At 62.1% G+C, this 24991-nt stretch overlaps 2 protein-coding genes across 5 annotated transcripts in view; both read left to right on the forward strand.

Annotated features, from left to right (window-relative positions):
• The window catches only part of ABCA2 (ATP binding cassette subfamily A member 2), a 34371-nt gene extending 13227 nt beyond the window's left edge, over nucleotides 1-21144 (forward strand). For 3 of the 4 annotated variants that reach the window (XM_037400330.1, XM_037400333.1, XM_037400331.1), the window contains 40 exons: nucleotides 112-271; nucleotides 502-630; nucleotides 915-1082; nucleotides 1368-1464; nucleotides 1866-2039; nucleotides 2129-2231; nucleotides 2838-2952; nucleotides 3311-3501; nucleotides 3734-3884; nucleotides 4184-4388; nucleotides 4957-5121; nucleotides 5420-5600; nucleotides 5893-6105; nucleotides 6417-6613; nucleotides 6700-6882; nucleotides 7334-7518; nucleotides 7621-7741; nucleotides 8001-8291; nucleotides 9364-9582; nucleotides 9760-9862; nucleotides 10256-10584; nucleotides 11129-11342; nucleotides 11520-11625; nucleotides 11981-12092; nucleotides 12503-12563; nucleotides 12825-12999; nucleotides 13084-13199; nucleotides 13469-13616; nucleotides 13854-13977; nucleotides 14776-14908; nucleotides 15101-15218; nucleotides 15352-15530; nucleotides 15844-15985; nucleotides 16323-16457; nucleotides 16689-16792; nucleotides 17067-17159; nucleotides 17420-17522; nucleotides 17683-17820; nucleotides 18063-18269; nucleotides 18527-21144. In XM_037400330.1, coding sequence (XP_037256227.1) covers nucleotides 112-271; nucleotides 502-630; nucleotides 915-1082; nucleotides 1368-1464; nucleotides 1866-2039; nucleotides 2129-2231; nucleotides 2838-2952; nucleotides 3311-3501; nucleotides 3734-3884; nucleotides 4184-4388; nucleotides 4957-5121; nucleotides 5420-5600; nucleotides 5893-6105; nucleotides 6417-6613; nucleotides 6700-6882; nucleotides 7334-7518; nucleotides 7621-7741; nucleotides 8001-8291; nucleotides 9364-9582; nucleotides 9760-9862; nucleotides 10256-10584; nucleotides 11129-11342; nucleotides 11520-11625; nucleotides 11981-12092; nucleotides 12503-12563; nucleotides 12825-12999; nucleotides 13084-13199; nucleotides 13469-13616; nucleotides 13854-13977; nucleotides 14776-14908; nucleotides 15101-15218; nucleotides 15352-15530; nucleotides 15844-15985; nucleotides 16323-16457; nucleotides 16689-16792; nucleotides 17067-17159; nucleotides 17420-17522; nucleotides 17683-17820; nucleotides 18063-18269; nucleotides 18527-18562 — 6124 coding nt within the window. In that variant the 3' untranslated portion in view covers nucleotides 18563-21144. The remainder of the gene's footprint in view (nucleotides 1-111; nucleotides 272-501; nucleotides 631-914; nucleotides 1083-1367; nucleotides 1465-1865; nucleotides 2040-2128; nucleotides 2232-2837; nucleotides 2953-3310; nucleotides 3502-3733; nucleotides 3885-4183; nucleotides 4389-4956; nucleotides 5122-5419; nucleotides 5601-5892; nucleotides 6106-6416; nucleotides 6614-6699; nucleotides 6883-7333; nucleotides 7519-7620; nucleotides 7742-8000; nucleotides 8292-9363; nucleotides 9583-9759; nucleotides 9863-10255; nucleotides 10585-11128; nucleotides 11343-11519; nucleotides 11626-11980; nucleotides 12093-12502; nucleotides 12564-12824; nucleotides 13000-13083; nucleotides 13200-13468; nucleotides 13617-13853; nucleotides 13978-14775; nucleotides 14909-15100; nucleotides 15219-15351; nucleotides 15531-15843; nucleotides 15986-16322; nucleotides 16458-16688; nucleotides 16793-17066; nucleotides 17160-17419; nucleotides 17523-17682; nucleotides 17821-18062; nucleotides 18270-18526) is intronic. The other variant, XM_037400332.1, reaches the window with a different exon arrangement.
• Nucleotides 21145-21476: 332 nt separating this feature from the next.
• On the forward strand, nucleotides 21477-24813 carry CLIC3 (chloride intracellular channel 3). The gene is made up of 6 exons (XM_037400334.1): nucleotides 21477-21581; nucleotides 22257-22366; nucleotides 22696-22821; nucleotides 22958-23064; nucleotides 23386-23561; nucleotides 23940-24813. The coding sequence occupies exons 1-6, from the start codon at nucleotides 21477-21479 to the stop codon at nucleotides 24099-24101; spliced, it is 786 nt and encodes a 261-aa protein (XP_037256231.1). The 3' UTR covers nucleotides 24102-24813.
• The last annotated feature ends 178 nt before the right edge of the window (nucleotides 24814-24991 follow it).

The following is a 24991-nucleotide window of genomic DNA, read 5'->3' on the forward strand; positions in this document are numbered from 1 at the left end:
GTGCTGGTGTGGGGGTCAGCATGAAGCCCCCTTGTAGGCAGGGGTGGGGGCTGCCCACCATGAGGGGAGCTGGGGCTGGAGCAGGGTTGGCAGCCGGAGCCCCCTTTGCAGGACGATCGAGCCCGAGGCACTGAAGCAGGGCAACATGAGCTCGCTGGGCTTCACCAGCAAGGAGCAGCGAAACCTGGGTCTCCTCGTGCACCTGATGACCAGCAACCCCAAAATCCTGTACGCGCCTGTGGGCACTGAAGTGGACAAGGTCATCCTGAAGGTGAGGGTGCAGGGGCCTGGACCCCCATCCTTCCTTCCACCAGACCCGCTGGGGAGGGACCTCCTTGCCCAGATGGGCTGAGCGGGGAGTCGGAGGGCAGCTGCCCTGGCCCTTGCTGGGGTAGCGATGCCTGCTGGGAGGTGGGCAGACACCTCCATGGCTCCTAGCTCTCCTGGGGAACAGGGGGCCTCCTGCTTCTTCCCACTGTGTGACCTTCCTCGCACTCCCAGGCCAACGAGACCTTTGCCTTTGTGGGCAATGTCACCCACTATGCCAAGGCGTGGCTGAACATCTCCCCTGAGATCCGTGCCTATCTGGAGGAGGGCAGGCTGCAGAGGCGCATCCGCTGGCTCCAGCAGGTAGGACAGTGTGGTGGGGACCAAGCCTGGCTGGGCTGCACTGCCCTGGAGGTGGGAAAGGGATGTCCTGCCCCCAGGCACTTCATGGCTTCTTCATGTGAAGCTCCTGGGTGCCCACCCTCCTCTTGTGAGGACCAGGCTGGTTCCCTGTGCAGGGTGGATGCTGTCCCTTCCGTGTCCCCAGAAGGAATGTTGGGTCCTGTCTGTGTCCATGGGGAGGACAGGGGGCTGAGAGGCATGGTGCACCTCAGCTTCTCCCTCCTATGTCTCCCTCTCTGTCCCAGTTCACTGCTGACCTCCACAAACACCCAGAGATCCTGAACGTCTCCGACAGCGACGTTCTCCACAACTTCCTCAATGGCAACTTCTCCCTGCCCAATGCCAGCGTCCTGCTCCAGCAGCTGGACACCATTGACAATGCTGCCTGTGGTTGGGTCCACTTCATGGCCAAGGTGAGGTTATGCCCGCTGGTGGGAACATGAGTGCTGGAGCAGCACCTGCCACCCAGCTGCAGGGTCGGGTTCAGTCAGACCTCTTTATGCCTGTGGGATGGGAGCCCTGGAGAAGTTCGTGGCTTCTGCAGTGGAGCTTTGGGGTGGATGTCAACGGTGTTGGTGCACCATCGGGTTCAGGGCCTCGCAGGGTGGGTGTGGGTGGCACATGCTGCATCGTGTGTAGGGTCTGTGTACTAGATCTGTTGGGGCAGTGGGGTCTCACCAGCCTTCCCCTCCCACTAGGTCAGCGTGGACATCTTCAAAGGTTTCCCAGATGAGGAGAGCATTGTCAACTACACGCTGAACCAAGCCTACCAGGACAACGTCACAGTCTTTGCCAGTATGTTCCTGCGAACCAGCCCCTTTGCAGGGGGGGTCCCTGAAGCCATGTCTTTCTCCAGCTGTGCTCTGGGCTGGAGCCGCTGGCTTTGGGGTGTGGCTCCCTTGGTTCATGTGTTGGGTGGATGAGTTGACCAAGCACCTTGCAGTACCCGTCCTCTGCCCCTGGCCGAGCCCTGCCGGGTGCAGCCCTCTGCCACTGCCCTGGCTCTCCCACCACTGCTGCCTGCTGTCTACGTGCCCTTGCATCCCATGCCAGGGCCATGCCCACGTTCCTCATCCATGGCAGCCCTCATGGCGCCTTGGCTGGGACACGCTGAACGCTGCCCGTTGTTGCGGGCCAGCTGGTGTGGCCATCTCCCGTGATACCAGCGGGTTCCCTGCCTCTCCCGCTGCCTGCAGGCGTCATCTTCCAGACCAACAGGGACGGCTCGCTGCCCCCCCATGTCATGTACAAGATCCGACAGAACTCCAGCTTCACGGAGAAGACCAACGAGATCCGGCGGGCATACTGGCGGCCCGGCCCCAACACTGGTGGCCGCTTCTACTTCCTCTACGGCTTCGTCTGGATCCAGGGTGAGTGCCAGCTCCCTGCCATAGCTGTCCAATTCCCTGGCCCCTGCCGGCACTGCCCACTCAACTTGTCTTCTCCTCCTCCTCCCCAGACATGATGGAGCGTGCCCTCATCAACACATTTGTTGGCCATGACGTGGTGGAGCCCGGCAACTATGTGCAGATGTTCCCGTACCCATGTTATACCCGGGACGAGTGAGTAACACCTGTGTGGGCAGGGTAGGCAGGGCCTTATCTTTGCAGACTGGGACAATTCAGCTGGGAAAAGGGGACAAGTTTGGGGGCCTGAGAGAAACTGGTGACAGCGATAGTGATGAGCAACCAATTAAGCCCCGTTCCTTGGACCACCAGGCTAGGCAAGCACGGGTAGGATTTTGTGCCCAGTTCACAGCTGAAGTGAGGAACTCATGTCTGTGGGGTGTCTTGGAGGACAAAAGACTTGGGAAGAACAAGAGGAGTGTAGTAAATGGATGGCACGTTGGTCTGTTGGTGGTTATTGAACACAGTGGTTTGGAGGAAGTCCCAGAGCCTCCAGCCCTCCAGGACAGGAGGGTGGGTAGGACGCCATCCACACCAGGGTAGGCAGGGTACCAGGCCAAGCCTGTAGCTGCTGCCTGCCAGGACGCTACCTATGGGCTAATTGGAGAAGGTCTTTCAGGGTACTAAGATGCTGCTGGACTGGAGGGCTGGTTGTCCCTGGCCAGTGGGAGAGCCCCTCTGCTGCCCTGTGCCCCAGGGTCTCTCCAGGTCCTGTGGTGGTGCCACCATCCAGCTCTCCTCTCTCTTCCTCTACCCCACCAGCTTCCTCTTCGTCATTGAGCACATGATGCCCCTGTGCATGGTGATCTCCTGGGTCTATTCGGTGGCCATGATGATTCAGCACATTGTGACAGAGAAGGAGCATCGCCTGAAAGAGGTGGGGATGATGGGAGAGATCCCTGGGGTGGAACTGGCATCTGTGGGCTCAAAGTTCTGCGTTGCATCCCTGGTCACCTTCTCCACGTTTCTGGGGTGTGTGAGCTGGGGTGGGTGCACATCCCACATCCCTGGGCTGATCTGGTCCTTCAGAGTGTCTTGGGCACAAGCCTTGCCCAAGCACCAGAGGCAACTGAGCCTGTTGGCACCCTGGCACAGGGTGCTGTGGCCTGCCTGCTCCTGGTAGCCCCTGGGGGACCCCTTGGTGTGCTGCCCATTGCTCCCTCAGCCCCAGCGATTGAGGCAGCAGGGATGTGCAGGGTAGGGGACAGCCCTGCTGAGAAGTTTTGGCCTCACAGGTGATGAAGATGATGGGCTTGAACAACGCAGTGCATTGGGTGGCTTGGTTCATCACCGGCTTCGTCCAGCTATCCATCTCGGTCACAGCACTCACCGCCATCCTGAAGTATGGCAAGGTCCTGATGCACAGCGATGTCCTCATCATCTGGCTCTTTCTTGCCATCTATGCAGTAGCCACCATCATGTTCTGGTGAGCTGCCTGGTCTGCTCTGTGTGGTGAGGGGGCATGGCCAGCACTGGGGTCCTTGTGCCGTGGGGCGAGGGTGCTGGGAGCTGTGTGGGCAAGGGGTGGTGGAGGGGCACAGGCTCCTCCAGCCAGCTAATTTGAGGATCCAGTTTATCACCTCAATGCCATCAAAATAGGATGGTGGGGGGAAAGCCCTGTTGGGGTAGTATCAGAGGTGACGCTGTCCTCCCTGCAGCTTCCTGGTGTCGGTGCTCTACTCCAAGGCCAAGCTGGCCTCTGCCTGCGGTGGCATCATCTATTTCCTCAGCTACGTGCCTTACATGTACGTGGCCATCCGGGAGGAGGTGGCACATGACAAGATCACAGCCTTTGAGAAGTGCATCGCGGTGAGTTGGCTGCGGCTGCTGGGGAGGTGCTTGGCCCCAGGTTTGCCTCGGGCACCCCATGTCCAGTACACGGGCCACCATGCTGTCACCAAGCCCTGAGCAAACCTCTCCCTGTATGAACCAGCTCCCCATGGGGCTTTGGAGGCATCTCCGGAGGGTTTGGTGCCTTCCGGGGCAGGGAACATCTCCATGGGGCTGGGTGGGGCAGCACTGGGTAGGAATTCACCCTAACCTGTTCCTCTGGAGCTGGCCAGTGGTTCCTGGTGACATCCCATTCCGTTCCCTCCACCTCTCCGCAGTCCCTCATGTCCACCACAGCCTTTGGGCTGGGCTCCAAGTACTTTGCTCTGTATGAGGTGGCCGGTGTGGGCATCCAGTGGCACACCTTCAGCCAGTCGCCCGTGGAAGGAGATGACTTCAACCTCCTGCTGTCTATGATGATGCTGATTGTGGATGCTGTAGTGTACGGGGTGCTTACGTGGTACATCGAGGCCGTGCACCCGGGTATGTGTGGCATGAGGGCACCTCTGGTCTTACGGGAGCCTCCTCCCTGGGGATGCTGCTGGTTCCTGGCAGTGCTCAGCCCTGACGTGGTGGGGTTTGGTACAATGTGCCTTCAGGGTCCCCCGTGTGTGTCCTGTTAGGGTCACGTTCCCGCATGCCCTGACCCACTGGTGACACCAGCAGATTACTTGGTGATCTTCAGTTGCATGTCTCAGTTTGCCGGCCAGCTGTAGCGAATCCAAGTGTCCATGGCTGGAGCACTCTTCCCCCTCGCTGGCCGCCTGGGCAGGAGGCTCTCCTGCTTCCTTTGCTTTCCTAGTAAAACCAAAGCCTGAGCCAGACCCAGCCCAAAGGACTTTGGTTCCTTGCACAGCCCAGCAGCGTTGCCCTGAGCCCACCTCGCCAGGACACCTGCAGCACCCCCACCCCCGCAGCAATGTCCCTGAGCTGGGGAAACCTCCAAGCCCATGCCCATACCCGTGCCAAGCTCTGCCCTGGCCCTCAGCTGGCTTCCCTGTGGGGTACGGGTGCGGGATTGACCCTGACTCCATAGGGGATGTGATTGCAGGCATGTTCGGCTTGCCACGGCCCTGGTACTTCCCCTTCCAGAAGTCCTACTGGCTGGGCAACGGGCGAGTGGAGACCTGGGAGTGGACCTGGCCCTGGTCCCGCACCACCCGCCTCAGCATCATGGAGGAGGATCAGGCCTGTGCCATGGAGAGCCGAAGGCTGGGTGAGGGCAGACGGGCAGCAGTGGGTGGCACTGGGGTGGCCCTGGCTCTGCCGCGGGGTCTTGTGACCATGGACCTCCATGTGTCCTCTGTTCCCTTGTCGGGGCAGGATACTGGGCTGGGCACTGCTGCCTGTCCGGGAGCTGCTGCCCGTGGGGTGGGACAGGGGAAGCTGGCGAGAAGCAGAGGGGGAAGGGACCACGAGCCAGCACAACCACAGTGGGATGGAGGTGGGGAGGTTCACCCGCTGGAGAGCCCCCCTCCACCTCCCAGCTCCTCACCATCCCGCTCTTGTGGCAGAGGAGACAAGGGGCATCGAGGAGGAGCCGACCCACCTCCCCTTGGTTGTCTGCATTGACAAGCTCACCAAGGTCTACAAGACAGACAAGAAGCTGGCGCTGAACAAGCTGAGCCTCAACCTCTATGAGAACCAGGTGGTGTCCTTCCTGGGGCACAATGGCGCAGGCAAAACCACCACCATGTGAGTGCCTCTCAGGGTGGACGTGGGCTGTGTCCTCCTGGCCAGCTGTAGTGAGTGGGGAAGGGGCTGCAAGATGTCCTTGCAGGGCCCTGTGGCAGCTGGTGCCGTGCCCAGAAGACAGCAGTGTGGCTGTGGGGTTGGCACAAAGGGGGACAGGCAGCGGGCACATGGACCTGTACTGGCATTGCTCTGCCTGGGGCTCAGCAGGTGCTCCTGGAGGTGGTGGTTGGGATTGGGACCAGATGGAGGAATGTGAGGTCCCTCACATGGTTGCCTTTCTCCATCCATCCAGGTCCATCCTCACTGGCTTGTTCCCTCCGACCTCGGGCTCGGCTACCATCTATGGCCACGATATCCGGACAGAGATGGATGAGATCCGGAAGAACCTCGGCATGTGTCCCCAGCACAACGTGCTCTTTGACAGACTGACGGTGGAGGAGCACCTCTGGTTCTACTCGCAGCTCAAGAGCATGGCGGAGGAGGAGATCCGCAAGGAGATGGACAAGTAGGCACCCTCCAACTCCTTTTGCCCTGTCTGTGCCTTTTGCCTGAGTGGGTCCCCTTCCTGCTGGCTGAGCCTTGGTGGGTGACCTGGTAGCAAAGATGTCCCCTGGAGCAGCTTCACCAAGCGTTTCCCAAAACTTGAGGTACCAGGCTGTGGAAGCCAGCAGAAGATGCTTCTGTAGCCTGGCTGCAACTGGGCTGTCCCAGCAGCTGAGGGCTGTAGGTACCATGCAGGGAAGAGGTGTCACAGTATGTGACAGTAGGTGCCAGTATGGCCCCCTGGCATCCCTGGTGTTTCTCTCCTATCCCCAGGATGATCGAGGACCTGGAGCTCTCCAACAAACGCCACTCCTTGGTGCAGACGCTCTCGGGAGGCATGAAGAGGAAGCTGTCGGTGGCCATCGCCTTTGTGGGTGGGTCACGGGCTGTGATCTTGGATGAGCCCACAGCCGGTGTGGACCCGTACGCTCGCAGGGCCATCTGGGACCTCATCCTCAAGTACAAGACAGGTAAGCAGAGGTGGGCAGAGCCCAGCATTGCTCCTCTGGCTGCTGGTGGCCCTGGCCTCTCCACTGAGGCTCTGCGCCACCGTCAGGGAGGACCATCCTGCTCTCCACACACCACATGGATGAGGCTGACCTGCTGGGTGACCGCATCGCCATCATCTCCCATGGCAAGCTCAAGTGCTGTGGCTCCCCCCTTTTCCTCAAGAGCACCTACGGTGATGGCTACAAGCTGACAGTGGTGAAGAAGCAGTCTGACATCAGGAATGGCACAGGTCTGGAGGGCGGTGGGACCCTGTGTTTAGAGGAGTAGGTGGGAACAGCCCTTTTTCAGCCCAGGAAAGGAACAAGAGGTCAACACCCCAGTGCTCCCACTCCAAGTTTCCTTAGCCACATGGAGGACAGAGAGGGACGGTACAGAAGTGTAGGAGGTGGCATGGCTCAGCCTTGACCTCTCCCATGAGAGTCCCAGGTTAGACCCTGCGTGGTGGTATTTGCCTCCAGGTGCTGGTTCTGTCCAGCCCATGGGCTGCCCACCGAGTTGTCCAGTGCGGGCTGTGGCACAGAGCACTGTCCCCAGGCAGGGCAGGGTGGCCAGGAAGCCACCAGCACCCCATGATGGAGGCTGGAGGAGCCCCTGCAGCATTGTGATGTAGTGTGGACGTGGTGGGTCCTGGTGGGAGGCCAGGGGCGAAGCGGCTGACCAGTGCTCCCCCTCTGCCACAGAGCCCGGCCAGCCACACAGCCCCCCAGCCCACTCCTCCGTCAGCCCCTGCTCTGAGCCTCGCGTCTCCCAGTTCATCAAGAAATACGTGGCCTCCTGCCTCCTCATCTCGGACACCAACACTGAGCTCTCCTACATTCTACCCAGCGAGGCCGTCAAGAAAGGCTGCTTTGAGAGGCTCTTCCAGGTACCCGTGGGGGCTGGTGGGGTGGGCAGGCAGGCGGTTGTGGGGGGACGTCACACTGTGGGGCACCTCCTGCCCTTCTCATGTGGCACTCTGCCTCGGCAGCACTTGGAGCAGAGCTTGGAGGAGCTGGACCTCACCAGTTTTGGGCTGATGGACACCACGCTGGAGGAGGTCTTCCTGAAGGTGTCTGAGGAGGACCAGTCTCTGGAGAACAGCGATGTGGGTACGAGCGTTGGGAGGGCATGTGGTGCTGTTGGGGGCTGGCAGGGAGCTGTGTGCCTTTGCGTGGGCTTGGGGGCTCCTCTCCCCTTTCTGTGTGTCTGCAGGAGTCCCAAGGGGAGAGAGGTCTTGAGCAGAGCCCACCCCAGCCAAGGGCAGCCAGTCTGCTCCACTCTGGGTTTGCAGAGCAGATCTGTCCCCGCTCCGTGCCATGCTGCAGTGAAAGGTGGCATAGCCGGTGGCAACCCCGCTTCTCCTTTCAGACATGAAGGAGTCCAAGAAGGACATCCTGCAGCCACCTGCCCCTGGGCTGGACCTGAAGCCTGAGGTCAACGGGGAGGCCCCGGCCGAAGCGGCTGTGCCGGAGAAGCCCGAGGTGGAGCTCAGCAACTTGGTGACCTGCTCCAAGCTGGCGCAGTCGCAGGCATCCCTGCGCTCAGCCTCCTCGGTGGGCTCCGTGCGGGGTGACGAAGGTGGGGCTTATTCCGAATTCTTTGGGGATTATGCGCCCCTGTTCGATAACCGGCAGGACCCCGATAACATCAGTCTGCAAGGTTCGTGCTGCCGGTGCCTGGCCAGCGGCAGGGGCCGGGGGAGGCGCTTGGCTGGGACACGGAGGGTGGCCGGGGCAGGGGCAGTGCCAGTGCCTGTCCCTGCACCTGGGCAGGGCACGTGGGGGTGTGTGGGGTGGGGGGCTGTGCTCCTGGGGCCAGACCCCGGTGGGGGGTCTGATGATGCATCCACTGATGCTGCACCCAGAGAACCGCAGCTTGCGTGGGAGGGCTGGGAATGGGTGTTTCCACCAGTTTGCACCCCAAACTGGCAGGGTCTGTGTGGGAGGGTCCCATGCTGAGACGCGGAGCCAGAGGCGCAGCCGGCGTTAGCTTTGCCGTTTGCCTCCCTCGGATCCCACGAGTGCCACCTTGCAGACTCGCCCCACTAACATGCTCCCTCCCCACGCTGGCACCCGGTCGGGTTGTCTCCTCTTGGCCCTTGGGCACAGAGTTGTCTTCCAGCTGGTGGCTTTGCCCTCCATACCCTGACCCAGGCCTGGGGCTCTCCCGACCCAGATACTGGGATTGCTGGAGGACGGAGGGTGCAGGCAGGCGCCCTGAGGCTGCTTTTTTATTCACAGATTTTTTTTCTGGGTTATCTCAGCAGCTCTTATCATGATTAATTCAGGGATTTGCCACCCACTGCCTCCCTGGGCAGGGCTGCTCTGAGTGCTGTGGTTTAGGTTGGGGGAGGCAGAGCTCCCTGAGCCCCCAGCTTGGTGCCTGCTGCCTCGCCGGGTCCCCCCACCACCAACCCATCCCTGCCTGCGCTGACCCCTCACCTGCTGGGAGAACCGATGGGGAAAATGGAGGGGTTATGCCAAAAAGCACCAGTTTAAGTTGTTTCTTTAGAACTATTGTCTAAATTTCGTGTTTTGGGCCAAGAGGAACCCACCAGCCAGCTGCCCTGTTTCACACCACGGTGTGCTGCGACTCGCTGGCCATCAGGGTTGGGTGCTGCCCTGTCCTTTGGGGCTGCTGCGCCCAGCTTGGTGCCCAGCTCGGCTCCCTGGGGGCCAAGGTGGGTGCAGGAGCAGCCGTGCTGGGGGCTGATGTCCTTTTCCCCTCCCAGAGCAAGAGGCAGAGGTGGAGGCAGAAGACCAGGACCTGGCTGGGCAGGGGAGCTTCAAGCTGGAGGGCTCGTGGCTGAAGCTGCGGCAGTTCCACGGGCTGATCGTCAAACGCTTCCACTGCGCCAAGCGCAACACCAAGGCCCTCTTCTCCCAGATCCTCCTGCCCGCCTTCTTCGTCTGTGTGGCCATGACGGTGGCACTCTCTGTGCCCGAAATAGGTGTGTGTGAACCACCCGCCTGCTGGGGCTACTGGTGACCCTTTCTGCTTGCCCCGGTGTGGCCAGTGTGGACACTGGCTGGGGGGAGGACAAGGACAAGGCTCACAGGTGCTCATCAGTCCGTCTCTACGCGGCGGTGCTGTGGGTGTGAGCAGGTTCCCATCCTTCTCCCCACAGGTGACCTGCCACCACTCATCCTCTCACCATCGCAGTACCACAACTACACCCAGCCCAAGGGCAACTTCATTCCTTATGCCAATGAGGAGCGGCGCGAGTACCGGTGAGAGCTGCCGCTTGCTGGTGACCAGCATCCCGTGTCCCATCCCCATCCCTGTTCCTGTCTCCATCCCTGGTACTGCAGTGGGGGGGCAGCAGGGGAGGGCAGTCCACAGCGGGGCTGGTGCCAGGGCTGGCTCAGGCTTGGAGCAGTCTGGCTGGCACCACGTCACCTTGCAAAGCAGCCTCCATCCTCCCCAGAATGTCTCTGGTGGGGGTACCAGCCCTGACGCTGGCTGCAGTTGGCAGCTCAGCTCATGTCAGGCATGGACTGTCTGTGCCTGTCCAGCCATAATAAGTGCCAAGGCTTCAGGGAGGTCCCAGCAGAAGATGGCCAAGGTGATGAGACTCACGTTTCCTGCCCCTTGCTCCTCCTCACCTACTTCTCTCCCCACAGCCTCAGGCTGTCTCCTGATGCCAGCCCCCAGCAGCTGGTGAACACCTTCCACCTGCCCTCTGGTGTGGGGGCTACCTGCGTGCTCAAGACTGCCTTCAACAACACTCTGGACCAGCCCATGCAGACCCTCAACCTCAACAGCAACGAGTCCAAGATGTTGGCGGCCAAGTACTTCGATGCCATGTGCATCGACTCCTTCACCCAGGGCCTGCCGCTCTCCAACTTTGTGCCGCCGCCTCCATCCCCGGCTCCCTCTGACTACCCCATCTCAGTGGATGAGGAGCTGCTCCATGCCTGGAACTCCACAACCTTCTCCTCTGCCATCAAAGGTATCATCTGTGCTTGGTGCTTGAGTACGTCCGGGCCTGGGATTCATCTCTAGCAGGGAGATTGTCTTTCCATGGCAGAAGCAGCTCCAGGGACCCCTGGAAGTGCCCATCAGTTTGGCCACAGCAGAGCATCGCATCGCTGGGCTGAACTTCGGACTCAGAGCTGGTGCTGGTCTTCGAGCACTGCTCCCTGTTCAGCCCCAGCAGTGCTGATGGAGCTCTCTAGGGTGGTGACGCCATTGAGAGCCTTGTGGCCAGCCTTGTCACCCTCACTGGGTCCCCAGCCATTCCCTTCTCCAGCCACACTTCATGCCCCCTCTCGGAATCGTTTCTGTCCGCCCAAAGTTTTTTGCAGTGTCCATCTCTTGGTCCCTCTAATCACCAGAACACACAAGCTCTCTTGCAGACCAGACTCTGGCCAGAGGGCAGAGCTCTCCCTCCCTCCCCGGCCAGGCCCCCTTGGCTCAACTTCCTGCCCCCACGTTGTCCCAGGCAGCCGGAGCAGGCAGGAGCCTGGCTGTGAGCTGCCCTCTTTGCTCCTCAGAGACCGTGACCTCGGCTCCTGCCCTGCCCCGCATTGTCCATGAGCCCATCAAGTGCACATGCTCCATGCAGGGCACCGGCTTCTCCTGCCCCAGCGGTGTGGGGGGCCACCCCCCGCAGATGAAGGTGGTGACAGGGGACATCCTGGCAGACATCACAGGGCGCAATGTCTCCGAGTATCTGCTCTACACCTCGGACCGCTTCCGGTTGCACAGGCAAGAGAGAAGGCTGGGGGGGGTCTGCCCTGTGCCGTGGAGCAGGGGTGGGGGACCAGGAACTTGGGGACACCTGCCCGGGGTGCTCACGGGAGCCAGGAGCATGCTGAAGCCTAGCCCTGCTCCCGACAGCAGAGGATGGTGGTCACAGCCTCTTGGCGGTGCCTTGTCCCACAGGTATGGGGCCCTCACCTTCGGCAACATCCAGAAATCCATCCCGGCGTCCTTCGGGGTCCGGGCTCCTGCCACGGTTCGCAAGATCGCTGTCCGGAGAACGGCCCAGGTGGGACCGCGCTGCGCTCCACGGCACATGGGAGATGGGTGGGCAGCGGCATCCATGGCACGGGTGGAGAGGAGACGGGGCCAGCCAGTAGTGTCTGTGTGGCCGGGACCCCTTGCCCACAGTGCTGCAGCAGTGCTCTCCACTGAGGAATCTGGTGGGGGTCTTGCCCCGTGGGGCTTTTTGCAGCTCCCACCCCAGCGTTTCTGGACCAGTGTGGTCAGGGGTGTCCTGCTCTCCTGGCAGCTCTGAGCCCGGGAAGCCTGCCCTGTGGCTGTCGCACCCATTGCTCCCTTCCAGTACATCTGCCATGGGCCCAGCTTTTGCCACCTCCCACTACTCTTCTCTCCTCCTCCAGGTCTTCTACAACAACAAGGGCTACCATAGCATGCCCACCTACCTCAACGCTCTCAACAACGCCATCCTGCGAGCCAACTTGCCCAAGAGCAAAGGCAACCCTGCTGCCTATGGTAAGAACCTGAAGGTGGTTAAGGACAGAAGCGCATCAGGAACAGCTTTAGGGCATGGTCCAACCAGGATCTAAGGTGCAGTGTCCCCCTTTGGACCAAGTGGCGTAATGTGGGGGGTCACAGATACGGGCTCGGCAAATCTCTTTGAGGTCTGGGCTGGGGCAGAACATCCCAAAGTGCTGCCTGAAGGCACCCGGGTTTGTGATGTGTTTGAGGATGCTTTCTGCCAGCTGGTGGGGGAGGGCTTGGCCTCGAGGTGCCTGGTTGCTTCAGACAGCTCAGCTCCTGCAGAGCTGCAGGGAGGAAGCTTGTCCTCCCACTCAGAGCCAGGACCGGGCAGGCTGGGGGCAAGATTGTCTGTCCTGAGCCAGCTTTCATGCTCCCGTGTTTCTTCTTGGGCTTTCCTGCAGGCATCACAGTAACCAACCACCCCATGAACAAGACGAGTGCCAGCCTGTCCTTGGATTACCTGTAGGTCCAGGGGGTGGGTTTGAGGGAGGGTGGCTGTCCCATGGAAGGGAGGGAGCTCCTCACTGCGGTTTGCAGGGGAACGCTGAGGCTTCTGCCCTGCAGGCTGTGTGCTGGGGGACCGGGTGGGTGTGACGTGAGGGTCCCTGTGCCATGTGCGCCGCCCTGTGCGCAGCAGCTGTCCCATACCAGGATGGGTGGCCCTCACCAGTGCTGCAACTGAGGGTGATGGGGTCCCTGCTCTCCTCCTTGCTCCCCATGCAGCCTGCAAGGCACGGATGTGGTGATTGCCATCTTCATCATTGTGGCCATGTCCTTCGTGCCAGCCAGCTTTGTGGTGTTCCTGGTGGCCGAAAAGGCCACCAAGGCCAAACACCTGCAGTTTGTGAGCGGCTGTGACCCTGTCATCTACTGGTTGGCCAACTATGTGTGGGACATGGTAAGCAGGGCGCATGGCCCCACTGGCTGAGCCCCCAGGCTCGGGTGGGTGGGTGGGCAGTCACAGAGTTTCTGTCTTCTCCAGCTGAACTACCTGGTGCCGGCCACGTGCTGCATCATCATCCTGTTTGTGTTCGACCTCCCGGCCTACACCTCTCCCACCAACTTCCCCGCCGTCCTCTCCCTCTTCTTGCTCTACGGGTATGTTGCTCAGAGGGCTGGTCGGGGTGCGCTGGTGGGTCCCTCCAGTGCCCCATCTCCACTGTGGCTATACAGGTGGGATCTGCCCTCGGGACTACCCATCTGGCTGATGTTCTGCAGCTCCAGTGGCTGGTGGGCTGCAAGGGCTGGGGTGGGAGAGCCTGGAGAGGATGGGGCTGGGAGATGGGTGATCCCAAGGCTCAAGGGCTGGTGCTGCCCAGCGCCTCTCCTGCCACGCTGATGTGCGCTCCTGTTGCTCACCTTGCCAGCTGGTCCATCACCCCCATCATGTACCCTGCCTCCTTCTGGTTCGAGGTGCCCAGCTCTGCCTACGTCTTCCTCATAGTCATCAATCTCTTCATTGGCATCACAGCCACCGTCGCCACGTTCCTGCTGCAGCTGTTTGAGCATGACAAGGTATGGGATTCACAGGTCTGCCTGGGGCCACCAGGAAGGGGGAAGCTGCCATCGGGCTGTGGGACAGCTTGGGCTGGGAGAGACCTCAGGAGATCTCTGCTCCAGACTCCTGCTCCCAGCAGGATCAGCTATGAGACCTGACCAGGCTGTATCTTGGTGGGGATCTCAATCCTACCATGTGTTTACAGTCCTTAGGGATGTTTCTGATGGTTGTGTCCTCTCTGCATGTCCCCACAGGATCTGAAGGTGGTGAACAGCTACCTGAAGAGCTGCTTCCTTGTATTCCCTAACTACAACCTGGGCCACGGTTTGATGGAGATGGCCTACAACGAATACATTAATGAATACTATGCCAAGATCGGTATGGCCTCATGTTCCCTCCCTTGCTCCAGGGCATGTGGAGCTGGGGGGGACCACGGTGCTGGTGGGACCCTGCTGGAAGGGATCCACCTGCCCTGTGGGGCTTCCCAAGGCCTGGAGCAACCTGGAGCAAAAAGCCAGGGGGTGTGAACGAGACTAGTGCTCAGGAAGAGCCGTGCCTGAGGGTCAGCCGTGGTGTGGTGCTGGTGCTGCAAAAAGTGGTTCCTTGGGCCATCCAGAGTAGCAGTCCCCCAATGAGAGGAGGCTGTGAGCCCTGGCAGTGTCGCGTGTTTCTGCTGCTGTTGCACACTGCCTGTGGTGGGGCCGTACTGTGACGTGAGGGGTGGGGACTGCAAGGGCTCTTTCCTCCCAGATGTGGTCTCTTGCTTGCAGGGCTGCACTGCCCAGCCAAAACGAGCCTTTGGCTACTCTCAGCTTGAGCTCGCCCTTGAAAATCTCTTGTTCTCTGCTTCTCAAGTAGCTTCTGTATCTAACCTGGGTGCTGCTGGCATCATGGAGGGCAATTCTGGGGCAGGATCTGACATCCATCCAATACCTCCTCTCAGTTGGGTTGATTTGTCCTACTGAGGTTCAACAGTTGCAAGATGGTTTCAACAGCACACGCGCTGTGAATGGGAAGCCTTGTTGTGACCAGCCCCGACTAGCGCAGGCGGCTGTGGCAGGGGAGGGAACACAGGAGTAGGACAGTGGCATTGTTACAGGCAGCCTCAGGAGGTACAACCAGGTTGTCCCCATGGGAAGGTGTCCCCAGCCATTCTCTCCTCTTCCTCCCACTCAGGGCAGTTCGATAAAATGAAATCGCCCTTCGAATGGGATATCGTGACCAGGGGGCTTGTTGCCATGACAATCGAAGGTTTTGTCGGCTTCTTCATCACCATCATGTGCCAGTACAACTTCTTCCGGAAGCCCCAGTGAGTGCAGCTGGGGAGCGGGGGGCAGGCTGGGGGGGCTGGCCACAGGGAATCCACTTTGTTGTCGGGACCCCTTAGCCCAAGGCTGCCCCTCCCGTGGGTGCAAGCTGGGGACCTGCCCATCCTCAGCAGGGATGCGGGCAGGAGGCTCCCAGGCCTGCATCGCCACCCTGCCCTGTGTGCCCTCCCAAGGCGGCTGCCTGTCTCCACCAAGCCCATCGAGGATGACATTGATGTGGCCAATGAGCGGCACCGTGTCCTGCGTGGCGATGCTGACAACGACATGCTGAAGATCGAAAACCTCACCAAGGTGCGGCAGCGGTGATGGATGTGCCAGGGCTGCGTGGACACCCCTCGGAGCCATCCCACCCAAGGGCTGTGGGTCAGGGCTGAGGGTCCAGGTGCCTTGTGGTGGGCTAAGCCCCCACCCCCCGCCCCACCAGGTGTACAAGTCCCGCAAGATCGGGCGCATCCTGGCCGTGGACCGGCTGTGCGTGGGTGTGCGGCCTGGGGAGTGCTTTGGGCTGCTGGGTGTCAATGGCGCGGGCAAGACGACCACCTTCAAGATGCTGACGGGGGATGAGAGCACCACAGGCGGAGAGGCCTTCGTTAATGGGCACAGGTCAGGGGGCACGGGCTGGGTAGGGGGTGGGGGCTGCCTGCTGTCCTGGGGATGGGTTGGGGTCTGCTTGGGGGCCTCCCAGGACAAAGCAGCATGAGTGTGCCTGTGTGGCTCCATGGGAAGCTGCAGCCCTGTGTCATGCTGGGCTGGCCATCATCTGGGGGGTGGCAGCAAGTGACACTGGCTCTTGGCCAAGGCTGCCTGTTGTGGGTTACCTGGTAGAAGATGCTCCAGTATAAAGGCATGTGAAAGGGGGGTGAGCAATGGGGTGCTCCCAAAAAGCAATTTCTTCTCCCCATGGCACCTCACACAGCATCCTGAAGGAGCTCCTGCAGGTCCAGCAGAGCTTGGGCTACTGCCCCCAATTTGACGCACTCTTTGACGAGCTGACGGCCCAGGAGCACCTGGAGCTCTACACCCGCCTGCGCGGCATCCCCTGGAAAGACGAGGAGCGGGTAGGGCTCGGGGTGGGCAACTGTCAGCACGCATGTGCTGGCACTGTGCCATGGGGATGGCACCAGCGGGGACTTGAGCCAGTGCTGCTACCCTTATGGCAATGCCACCCCAGTGGTGCACCCACGTGGGGTGCTGGGGCCAGGCACACGCACTCGCAGGCACCCACCGATGCTGGTGGCTGTGCCTGTGGGCTGCCATAGGGCTCCCCTGACTAGCACATTGCTTGTGGTCCCCTTGGCAAATGGGCTGTGCTGTGGAGCCCAGCTGCTTGCCCGCTGCCAGCTCTGCTGGCCATATGGCCTTGGTAGGGTGATGGCAGCCCCCTGTGCCTTGCAGGTGGTCAAGTGGGCACTGAAGAAGTTGGAGCTGACCAAGTATGCTGACAAGCCTGCCAGCACCTACAGCGGAGGCAACAAGAGGAAGCTGTCCACAGCCATCGCGCTGATCGGATACCCAGCCTTCATCTTCCTGGTGTGCCCCGGGCTCCAGCACCCTGCCCGTGGGGTCTTGTTCCCACCCACCATGTCCCTGGGGCTGACACTGGGCTAGGGTGGAGAAATTACCCTGTGCAGGAGCTGCCTGCCCCCAGCTCTGCCCCCAGTGTCCTGGGCTGTGGGATGGTGTCCTGAGGCTCAAGACAGGAAGGGGGTGGCAGGGTCCCTCCAGGGGCTTGCATGTCTGAGGGTGCTGTCCCTCTTCCAGGATGAGCCCACCACAGGGATGGACCCCAAGGCACGGCGCTTCCTCTGGAACCTTATCCTGGATGTCATCAAAACTGGTCGCTCCGTGGTGCTCACATCTCACAGGTCCAGAGGGGCTTCTGGCTGTGCCCACGATGCCCCTGAGCACCTGGGGTGCTGTGTGGGTGGGAGGGGGCTCCCCAGGGCATGACATTTGGCGGGAGCGTGGGGAGCAGCGGAGGGAGCCTGGGAGGCTCTCTGTTTCCTTTTCCCACCCCTGCTGATGGAGCCACGGCACCCAGGTGATGCCCTGGGGAGTTTGGCTCCCCACCTGCCCCAGCTGTGGCCCCTGGCACTGTCCCGCGATGCCACCCCGCTGAAGCCTGCTCTGTCTCCCCAGCATGGAGGAGTGCGAGGCTCTCTGCACCCGCCTGGCCATCATGGTGAACGGGAGGCTCAAGTGTCTTGGCAGCATCCAGCACCTGAAGAACCGGTAAGAGCCCAGTGGGGGTCTTGTGTGCGCTGTGGGGCAGGAGGGGGCTGGGCCCCCATGGCAAGGTGACCATGTGGCGCCCGTAGCGAGATGTTGGTCCTTTGTGTGGGTGCTGCTTTGGAGGGTGGGCAGGGGACAGGCTCACTTGAGCATCCTAGCGCCATACCGGTGGGTTGTCACCTTCCGTGGGGTCAGTACTTCCCCGCAGAGGTGTGTGTGTGTGGGGGCAGGTCCTCACAGGGTCCCTTGTCCCCATGCAGGTTTGGCGACGGCTACATGATCACAGTGCGCACGAAGTCCAGCCTCAACGTCAAGGAGGTGGTGAGGTTCTTCAACCGCAACTTCCCCGAGGCCATCCTCAAGGTGAGCTCTCTGTGGTGGTGGTGCCATCCCCTGCTAAGTCCCCACCTTGAGGTGCAAGCAGCCTTCATCCCCCAAGGGGCACCTCTGTGGGATCCCCCACCAGGTGATGGGAAGGGGTCTGGGAGTGTGGGCTCAGCTGTCACCTCTGTGTCCCCTGCAGGAGCGGCACCACACCAAGGCTCAGTACCAGCTGAAGTCGGACCAGATCTCACTGGCACAGGTCTTCAGCAAGATGGAGCAGGTGGTGGACGTGCTGGGCATAGAAGACTATTCTGTCAGCCAGACCACACTGGACAACGTGAGACCTGGGATGGTGTGGGCAGCTGGATGCTTGTCCCCAGGGAGAGTGGCCATGCCAAAGTGTCTGGCAGAAATTACCTTTGGGAGGTGGAGATAGGTGGGGGGCATGGTGGTGGCCACAGTCCAGTGGGATGTGCTGGAGCCTGTCCCCGATGGCACAGATGGCAGGTGAGGGGCAGCCAGGGGCTGTAGGTGCGCTGGGGGGTGGGTCCCTTGCAGCCTCCTGTCCCTTCCTCCTAGGTGTTTGTGAATTTTGCCAAGAAGCAAAGTGACAACCTGGAGCAGCAGGAGACGAGCCCCAGCTGTGCCCTGCAGTCACCCCTGGAGCGCGTGCTGAGCCTGCTGCACCCTCGGGCCGCCCCCACGGAGCTGCGGGCCCTCGTGGTGGAGGAGCAGGAGGACCTGGAGACTGATGACGAAGGCCTCATCAGCTTCGAGGAGGAGAGGGTGAGAGCTTGTTCCCAGATCTGGGTGTCCCTGATCCCAGCTGTGTCTCTGCCATGGGGCACTGGGGCTGGATGCCGCAGCACTGGGTCTCATCCAGGGACGGGGAGGTGGTGGGGCCAGGGGTGGACCACAGAAGGCTTTCGGGGAAGGGTGCTGGCTCCCCCAAAGCTGGATCCCAGCCCCAGCAGCAGTGGGGGTGCTGGGCAGAGCAGGCAGCCCCTGCCCAGCCTGAGCCCTGCCTGTCTCCATGCCTGCAGGCTCAGCTCTCATTCAACACGGACACGCTGTGCTGAGACCCTGGGGGCAGCCACATCCCCTGGCTGTGAAGCCACCGAACCCTTTTGGCTTCTCCCCTCCCTTCGCCCTGTCGAGTGGAGCTGCTGTGGCCAGAGGCACGTGCCAGGGAGGACATGATGGGTATGGCGCCAGCCTGGATGGACCTTGTGAGCCACTGCCCGCTGGGTGGCCTTTTGTCCCCTTCAGCTCCAGGGTGGTCACTGTGTGGGGCTGGGGGCCACTGTCCTCGCCCAGTTCGCCAGGCCAGCACGTGCCACAGATGGAGACTGCAGAGAGAAGGATGCGGCTCGCTGACGGTGCTGCCAGCCCCGTGCGCCTGGTGGCAGAGACAAGGTCTTTGAGCGGTGCCTTTGGTTGGACACCCCTGTTGCACCTGCCCTGGGGACCCTCAGCTGTGGGGGCACCCTCCCACCCTGGCATTGGCACCACCCCAGGCCTGGCCCTGGCAAAGCCAGAGGAAGGACGGCTGCTTTCGCCTTGTTTCCATCACCCCTGGCTTGGCGCTTACCCTTGGCACTGGGAGGAGCTCGGGGTCTGGTGCCACGGGGGCAGGAGCTCTGGTGCTTCACCCACGACTGATTTCTGGCACTGATGGGATGTTGCTAGGGTCCTGCCTGAGATGGGAGCCTCAGCCCCACTGGTGTGTCCTGCCCACCCACGCTGCTGCCACCCAAGGGGTCCAGCCACCCCCAGCCTTGCCATGTGGGCAGAGGGGCGCGTGGTGGGGCAGAGGGGTATTTCACAGGGTATTTCACACGCTGGCACCAGCTGTTTCTCCCCTCTGCCCCCAACCATGTTCCTCCTCCCAGAGCCCCTCACCCTGCCTCCTGCCTGCTCTCACCGCCCGCTTCCCCCACCACAGGGCATTGCTGCAGTTGTGCCACCTTTCTGCTACGTCCCCCTCCTTGTCCCCCTTGCCCTGGCAGTCATTGTTCAGCATCTGGCTCTCTACAGGAGCCACCTGCACTGGTTTCTTACTGTTGGGTCACTGGTGGTACTGGCAGGGGGGGTGCTGCACCCCAGGATGGCTTTTGAAGCTGGGAGTGGGGTGGCCTTGAGGTACGAGGACGAGACAGGCCTGTCTGGGTGCTGGTGCAACCTGGCAGTGGTGCCTGGGGTGGGGGTGAAGGGAGGATGGACTATGGCAGTGGGGCCAGTAGTGTCACCTGGGGCTGGTGGGCGTCACTGGGGCCAGCAGTGGCACCCCCTTGGCCAGCAGTGCCCCTCCTTTCTGCAGAGGGTCCTGCTGCCTCATCACCCACAGGGACCATGGCTGGCACCTGCATCTCAGCAGCACCCTGCAGCTCTCCGTGATCTGCAGCCATGCCCAGAGGCAGAGTGATGGGAGGACCCATGATGCTGACCCCAACCACATCCCCCTCTGGATGCCCTAGGCTTTTGCAGCACCCCAGGGTGGCTGTGCCCAGTCCCCCCTCCTTGCCAGGGAGCACCCAGTGCCAGGCTCCCCCTGTTTGCCCCGCTGCCCTTCCTGCCTCCCTGGCCCAGGCTTGGCTGGATGCCCTGGGCTAGCTCCTGCTTGCCAGCCAGCGGGCAGCACCAGGCAGCCCAGCTCGCTGCCATGGGGCAGCACAGCGCGTGGGGAGGCAGGGTGGGGGCAGCCCGGGCCCCACCTGGGTGCAGGAGCAGACCCAGGTGGCAGCTGACCCTCCACTGTCCCTGTGCCCCCTGGTCTTGCCAGTCCTGTATGCCACCTGCTATAGATTGTGATACAATATACAGTATTTTCAATAGGGGAAAAAATGGGGGGGAGATAAGCTCTATTTTCAGATTTTTCAGACCATATTTTTTTTAATGGCATACTGGAAACGGGCTGGTCCTGTGGGTGGGCAGCTGCCACCTAGGGTGCCCCCTGCTCCCTTGCTGGGCACACTCTGCCTTCCCTAGGTGGGCGCTGGGTGACAAGCCAGTTTGGGGTTAACCTATTGCAACGAAGGAGAGGGGATGATGATGTGTTTGGGTCCCCAACTGTGACCTCGGTGGTGGCACCCCATGGGCATGGTGCCCTTTGTCCTCACCCCCCACCTGCCCCACAGCCCTGTTGCTCAGGGCTCTTACAGGGCTCTGGCACTTCGGGTACAGAGCCCTTTGCAGCCCTCCCATCCACCAAGCTGCCCCCACCCACGCCACGCCACCCCACCCCATGCCACTGTCCCTGTCCCCATGGCTTTCCAGTGGTCAGTGGAGATGCTGTTGTGCCCCCGGCACGGCATGCTCACGCAGCCTGGGTGGCCGTGGTGGTCTGCCTGCCCTGGGCTGGGGGCTGCCCAGGCACAGGGGACACCCCGAGGGTGGCAGTGGGAGGGCATTGCCCCAGGACGGGGGTGGCTGCTGCCTTAACACTATTCGCTTTGTTGAGTTTGGCCCCGCTTCTGGCCTCGCCTCCCTCTGCACGTCCTTGGCCACCAGCCGTGGGCACAGCGCCGGTGCCACGCACGGCCCCGGGCACGGGGCACCCCGAGGGGTGGGGACGCCTTGGAGGAGCCTGTACATTGCTAGCAAAAGAAACAAGATGAAATGTGAAAATAATGATCGTTTTAAATAAAAAATAATAACTGGAGCCAGCTGCCAGGGCTGGGTGATTGGGGAGGGACAAGGTTGGGCAGGGTCCCAGGAGGGGTTTCACAGGGTGGGGGTGCAGGAGCCCACTGTGGGCAGAGGTTGCCGGGGCTGTACCCAACCAACACTTGGCGTCTTCCAGGGTGGGTGGTGGGGCTGGCGGGTGGTGCGGGGTGTGAAGCCCTGCAGGGCTCGGGCCATGCGCGGGCAGCTGGTGGTGCTGCGGGCTGGCAGCAGCAGTGCCCGGGGCCCCACAGCAGGGCGTCCCTGGCAGCGCCGTGGGACCAGGCGTGGGTGGGAGCGTGGGTGGGAGCGGGTGCACCCCAGGGAGGAATGTGGGCTGGGAGGGGCCGCGGCTCCAGCACAGGCACAGCCAGCACTCGGCGAGAGCCACCACCCAGTATGGCAGAGAAACCCCAAATCCAGCTCTTCGTGAAGGTGAGGGGGGGTCACAGGGTGCCCGCTGCTGGGCTGGGGAGGGGGCTGGCTGTCTCTGTCCCCTGCAGCGCCCAGACGTGGGGCTCGGGGCTGTGCTCCAGGGCACAGCACGATGCTGCCCGCCCTGCAGGCACGGGGGGCTGCGGGTGCTCAGCCTGGGGCGTTGGACTGGGGCACCCCAGCAAACCAGGGCCCCCTGCCCAGCAGGGTGGCCACCACGGCACCTGGGCTGTCCGGCTGCACAGGGCAGGACAGGGCTCACCCGGGATCACACCTGGGGTGACAGAGCCACCAGCATCGCCATTGCCTTCCTCGGCACAGCCCCTGCCACGTTGGGCTCTCCACAGCCACCCCCAGTGCCACCACCACTGCAGCCCCCAAGCCCTGTCCCCCTTGGCACTGTGGAGCTGGGGCAGCCCAGAGCCCCCTGGGCCACCAGGGCCAGCACCCACCGTGCCAGGCGGGCTGCTCCAGGGTGGGGTGCGGGGCCCCAGGAGCAGGCAGGGGCCAGGGGCTGGCTCCCTGCCCGGCACAGCAGGTGCCACGGGCTGCCAGCGCTCCTGTGGCCAGCACGGGCTTGGCCAGGGCAGGGGTGGCACATACCCTGCACCCACCACGGCTGCCTGGCCAGTGCTGGGGCCAAGTGGCTACTGGGCTCTGCCTCTCCACCCGCAGGCAAGTGAGGATGGGGAGAGCGTGGGCCACTGCCCCTTCTGCCAGAGGCTCTTCATGGTGCTGCTGCTCAAAGGGGTGCCCTTCACCCTCACCACCGTAGACATGAAGAGGTGAGTGGTGTCCTCCACCCAAGGGGCTGCCAGCCCTGGGGCCAGGGCCACGGGCAGGGTGGGACAGCCTTGCCCTGGCGTGCTGATGGAGGGGTGAGATGTCCCCAACACCTCAGGAAGGGGCGTGAGGGGTGGGTACTGTGGGATGCATGGAGCCTCTTGTACCACCGTTGTCTGAACGAGGTTGGGGGGCATTTTCCAGGGCAGGGCTGCCCATGGGTGCACACGGAGGCAGTACCTATCTTGTCCCTTTGCCCAGGACACGTGTGCAGTGTCCTGCAGAGTGCTGGGCACTGCCAGGCAGCAGCATCCATCCCCATCTCCTGCAGGGCGCTGGACGTGCTGAAGGACTTCGCCCCAGGTGCCCAGCTGCCCGTTCTGCTCTACAACGGCGAGCCCAAGACCGACACCGTCACCATTGAGGACTTCCTGGAGGACAAGCTGGGCCCCCCCATGTCAGTGGCTGGTGCTGCCCTGAGAAGGGGCAAGGGGCCAAAGAGGGGCAGGACAGGTTGAGAGGTGGGACGGGCAGACAGCGCGTGAGCCTGCTGGCCCGTGCCTCCTTCCTCAGCTGCGCCAATGTCCCTGCAGGTTCCCCAGCCTGGTACCCCAGTACAGGGAGTCGAGCCTGGCTGGGAATGACATCTTCCACAAGTTCTCCACCTTCATCAAGAACCCAGTGCCTGCCCAGGATGACGGTGAGTAGCTGGGGTGGGGGGACATCCCATCCAACCACCTCTCAGGTGCCACCACCCCAAAGCCCCGTCAGGTCACACTGAACTTTTCCAGCCCCTGCCCTAGGACACCGCTGGGTCTCTCCAGGCGCTGCCCCTCCCCGTGCAGTTCAGCTTTCTGGGGAGGGCAGGGAACGGCACCAGCCCGGCCAAGGCAGGAAAAGCACAGGCAGGCACCACCTGGTGACAGGGATGGGCTGGCAGGAGGCCACAGCAGAGTTGTGGGGCCCTGTGCCCACAGCAGGGCCACGCTCTGACCTGGCGGCACTGTTGCCATCCCTACAGCGCTGCAGCGGAGCCTGTTGCGGGCACTGCTGAAGCTGGACGAGTACCTGAGTGCCCCCCTGGAGCATGAGCTAGCCCAGGACCCACACCTCCGAGTCTCCCAGCGCCGCTTCCTTGACGGGGAGCAGCTCACGCTAGCTGACTGCAACCTGCTGCCCAAGCTCAACATCGTTCAGGTAAGCACGGGCACCCCAGCGCTGTGCCCTTCTCCTTTCCCTGGTGTCCCGATGCCGCTGGCTACACGCTCTTACCTCCCCCTTGGTGTCTGCAGCAACCCTCCTGCTCTTTTGCTAACCCCTGGATGACCCTGGTGCCTCCCCAGCACCCCCCTCCCCACGACCCCTGCCCAGCACGTGCCTTCCCACAAATCTCACTCCCCTCCACATCCCCTGCCGGGTGCTAACCCCTGTCTCGTGCAGTGCCAGGGATGTCCCCTGGCCCCTGCCACGCTTCCTGGCTGCCTCCTGCCTGCAGGTACCAGCCCCACGGGGCCCTCCTTGGCACACCACAGGCATGCAGTGCTGGGCCAAGGCTCACCCAGTTTCCAACCACAGGTCGTGTGCCAGCATTACCGCCGCTTTGGCATCCCCAAGGATCTGCGGGGCGTGTGGCGCTACCTCAACAGCGCCAGCGAAACCAAGGAGTTCAAATACACCTGCCCCAACAGCGAGGAGATCATACAAGCCTATCGCTCTGTGGTCCGCTCGCAGCAGTGAGCCGGGCACAAGCCCAGGTGGGTGCAGGGCCAGGGTCAGGCAGCAGGCCAGCACCTGCCCTGGTCCTGCCACGACCACCACAGTCCTGCCTGCACACACTCAGGAGGGCAGAGAGCATGAGCTGTGCCCCTGGCACTCTAATTCCCCCAGCTGGCACCCCTGCCTGAGGTGCCGGCAGCAATCTGCATCGCACTGAGCCTGCAAGTGCGTTCTCACCTCTTGTGCCACCCTCCCTGCCCGAACACGACACCCCTCAACCTGCCCTGAGGTCCCTCAAGCATCAGGATGGGTGCAAGGGGGCCACGGCCACCACCTGTACCAAAGCTGGGCAACGCTGAGGGCCAGGGCAGGAGCAGGCGGGGAACAGCTGCCCAGAGCAAAGGGCTGTGGGGTGCAGAGAGGGCAGCACACTCCTGCAGCTCACCATGCCACCCACCAGGTGATTGGCATGAGGCAGGATGACCCCAGGGAGCTGCACCGGGTGAGGGGGACTGGCACAGTAATGGCAGAGCCCTGGGAACAGCGCTGGGGGGATGGCATGGGCGGTGGGCATGGCCCGTGCCCCGTTACCCTGGGTGAACGGAGCAGAGGGCACCATCCCCCAGAACCCTCTGTTAGGAAGTTCTCAGGAGCAGATCTGGGAGAGGGATGGGGGTGAAGTGGGGCAAGTCCAAGCCATGTATCAGAGCTCCTAGAAATCAATAAAAGCTTTGCAAGTGAGACAAGCATGAGTCTGGAGTGACCAGCCCCAGCAGCTCTCCTCCCTCACGGGACTTTGGGAGAGGACTGGGAAGTCGGTGCAGTGCCTAGCAAGGACTGGGCCCGTTCTCCCAGCTCTCCAGGGGGCTAGGGAGGCTCTATGATTCACCCACCAGCCTGCTGGCAGAAAG

The sequence above is a fragment of the Falco rusticolus genome, chromosome 9 (genome assembly GCF_015220075.1).
Source record: "Falco rusticolus isolate bFalRus1 chromosome 9, bFalRus1.pri, whole genome shotgun sequence".
In the NCBI taxonomy this organism is placed as follows: domain Eukaryota; kingdom Metazoa; phylum Chordata; class Aves; order Falconiformes; family Falconidae; genus Falco; species Falco rusticolus.

Bases quoted from the DNA above. Each gene is read 5' to 3' on its own strand.
- CLIC3 (XM_037400334.1), top strand. From the start codon at position 21,477: ATGTGGGCTGGGAGGGGCCGCGGCTCCAGCACAGGCACAGCCAGCACT. The intron at 22,367-22,695 runs GTGAGTGGTGTC...CATCTCCTGCAG, and splicing joins ACCACCGTAGACATGAAGAG to GGCGCTGGACGTGCTGAAGG. The intron at 23,562-23,939 runs GTAAGCACGGGC...TTCCAACCACAG, and splicing joins CCAAGCTCAACATCGTTCAG to GTCGTGTGCCAGCATTACCG.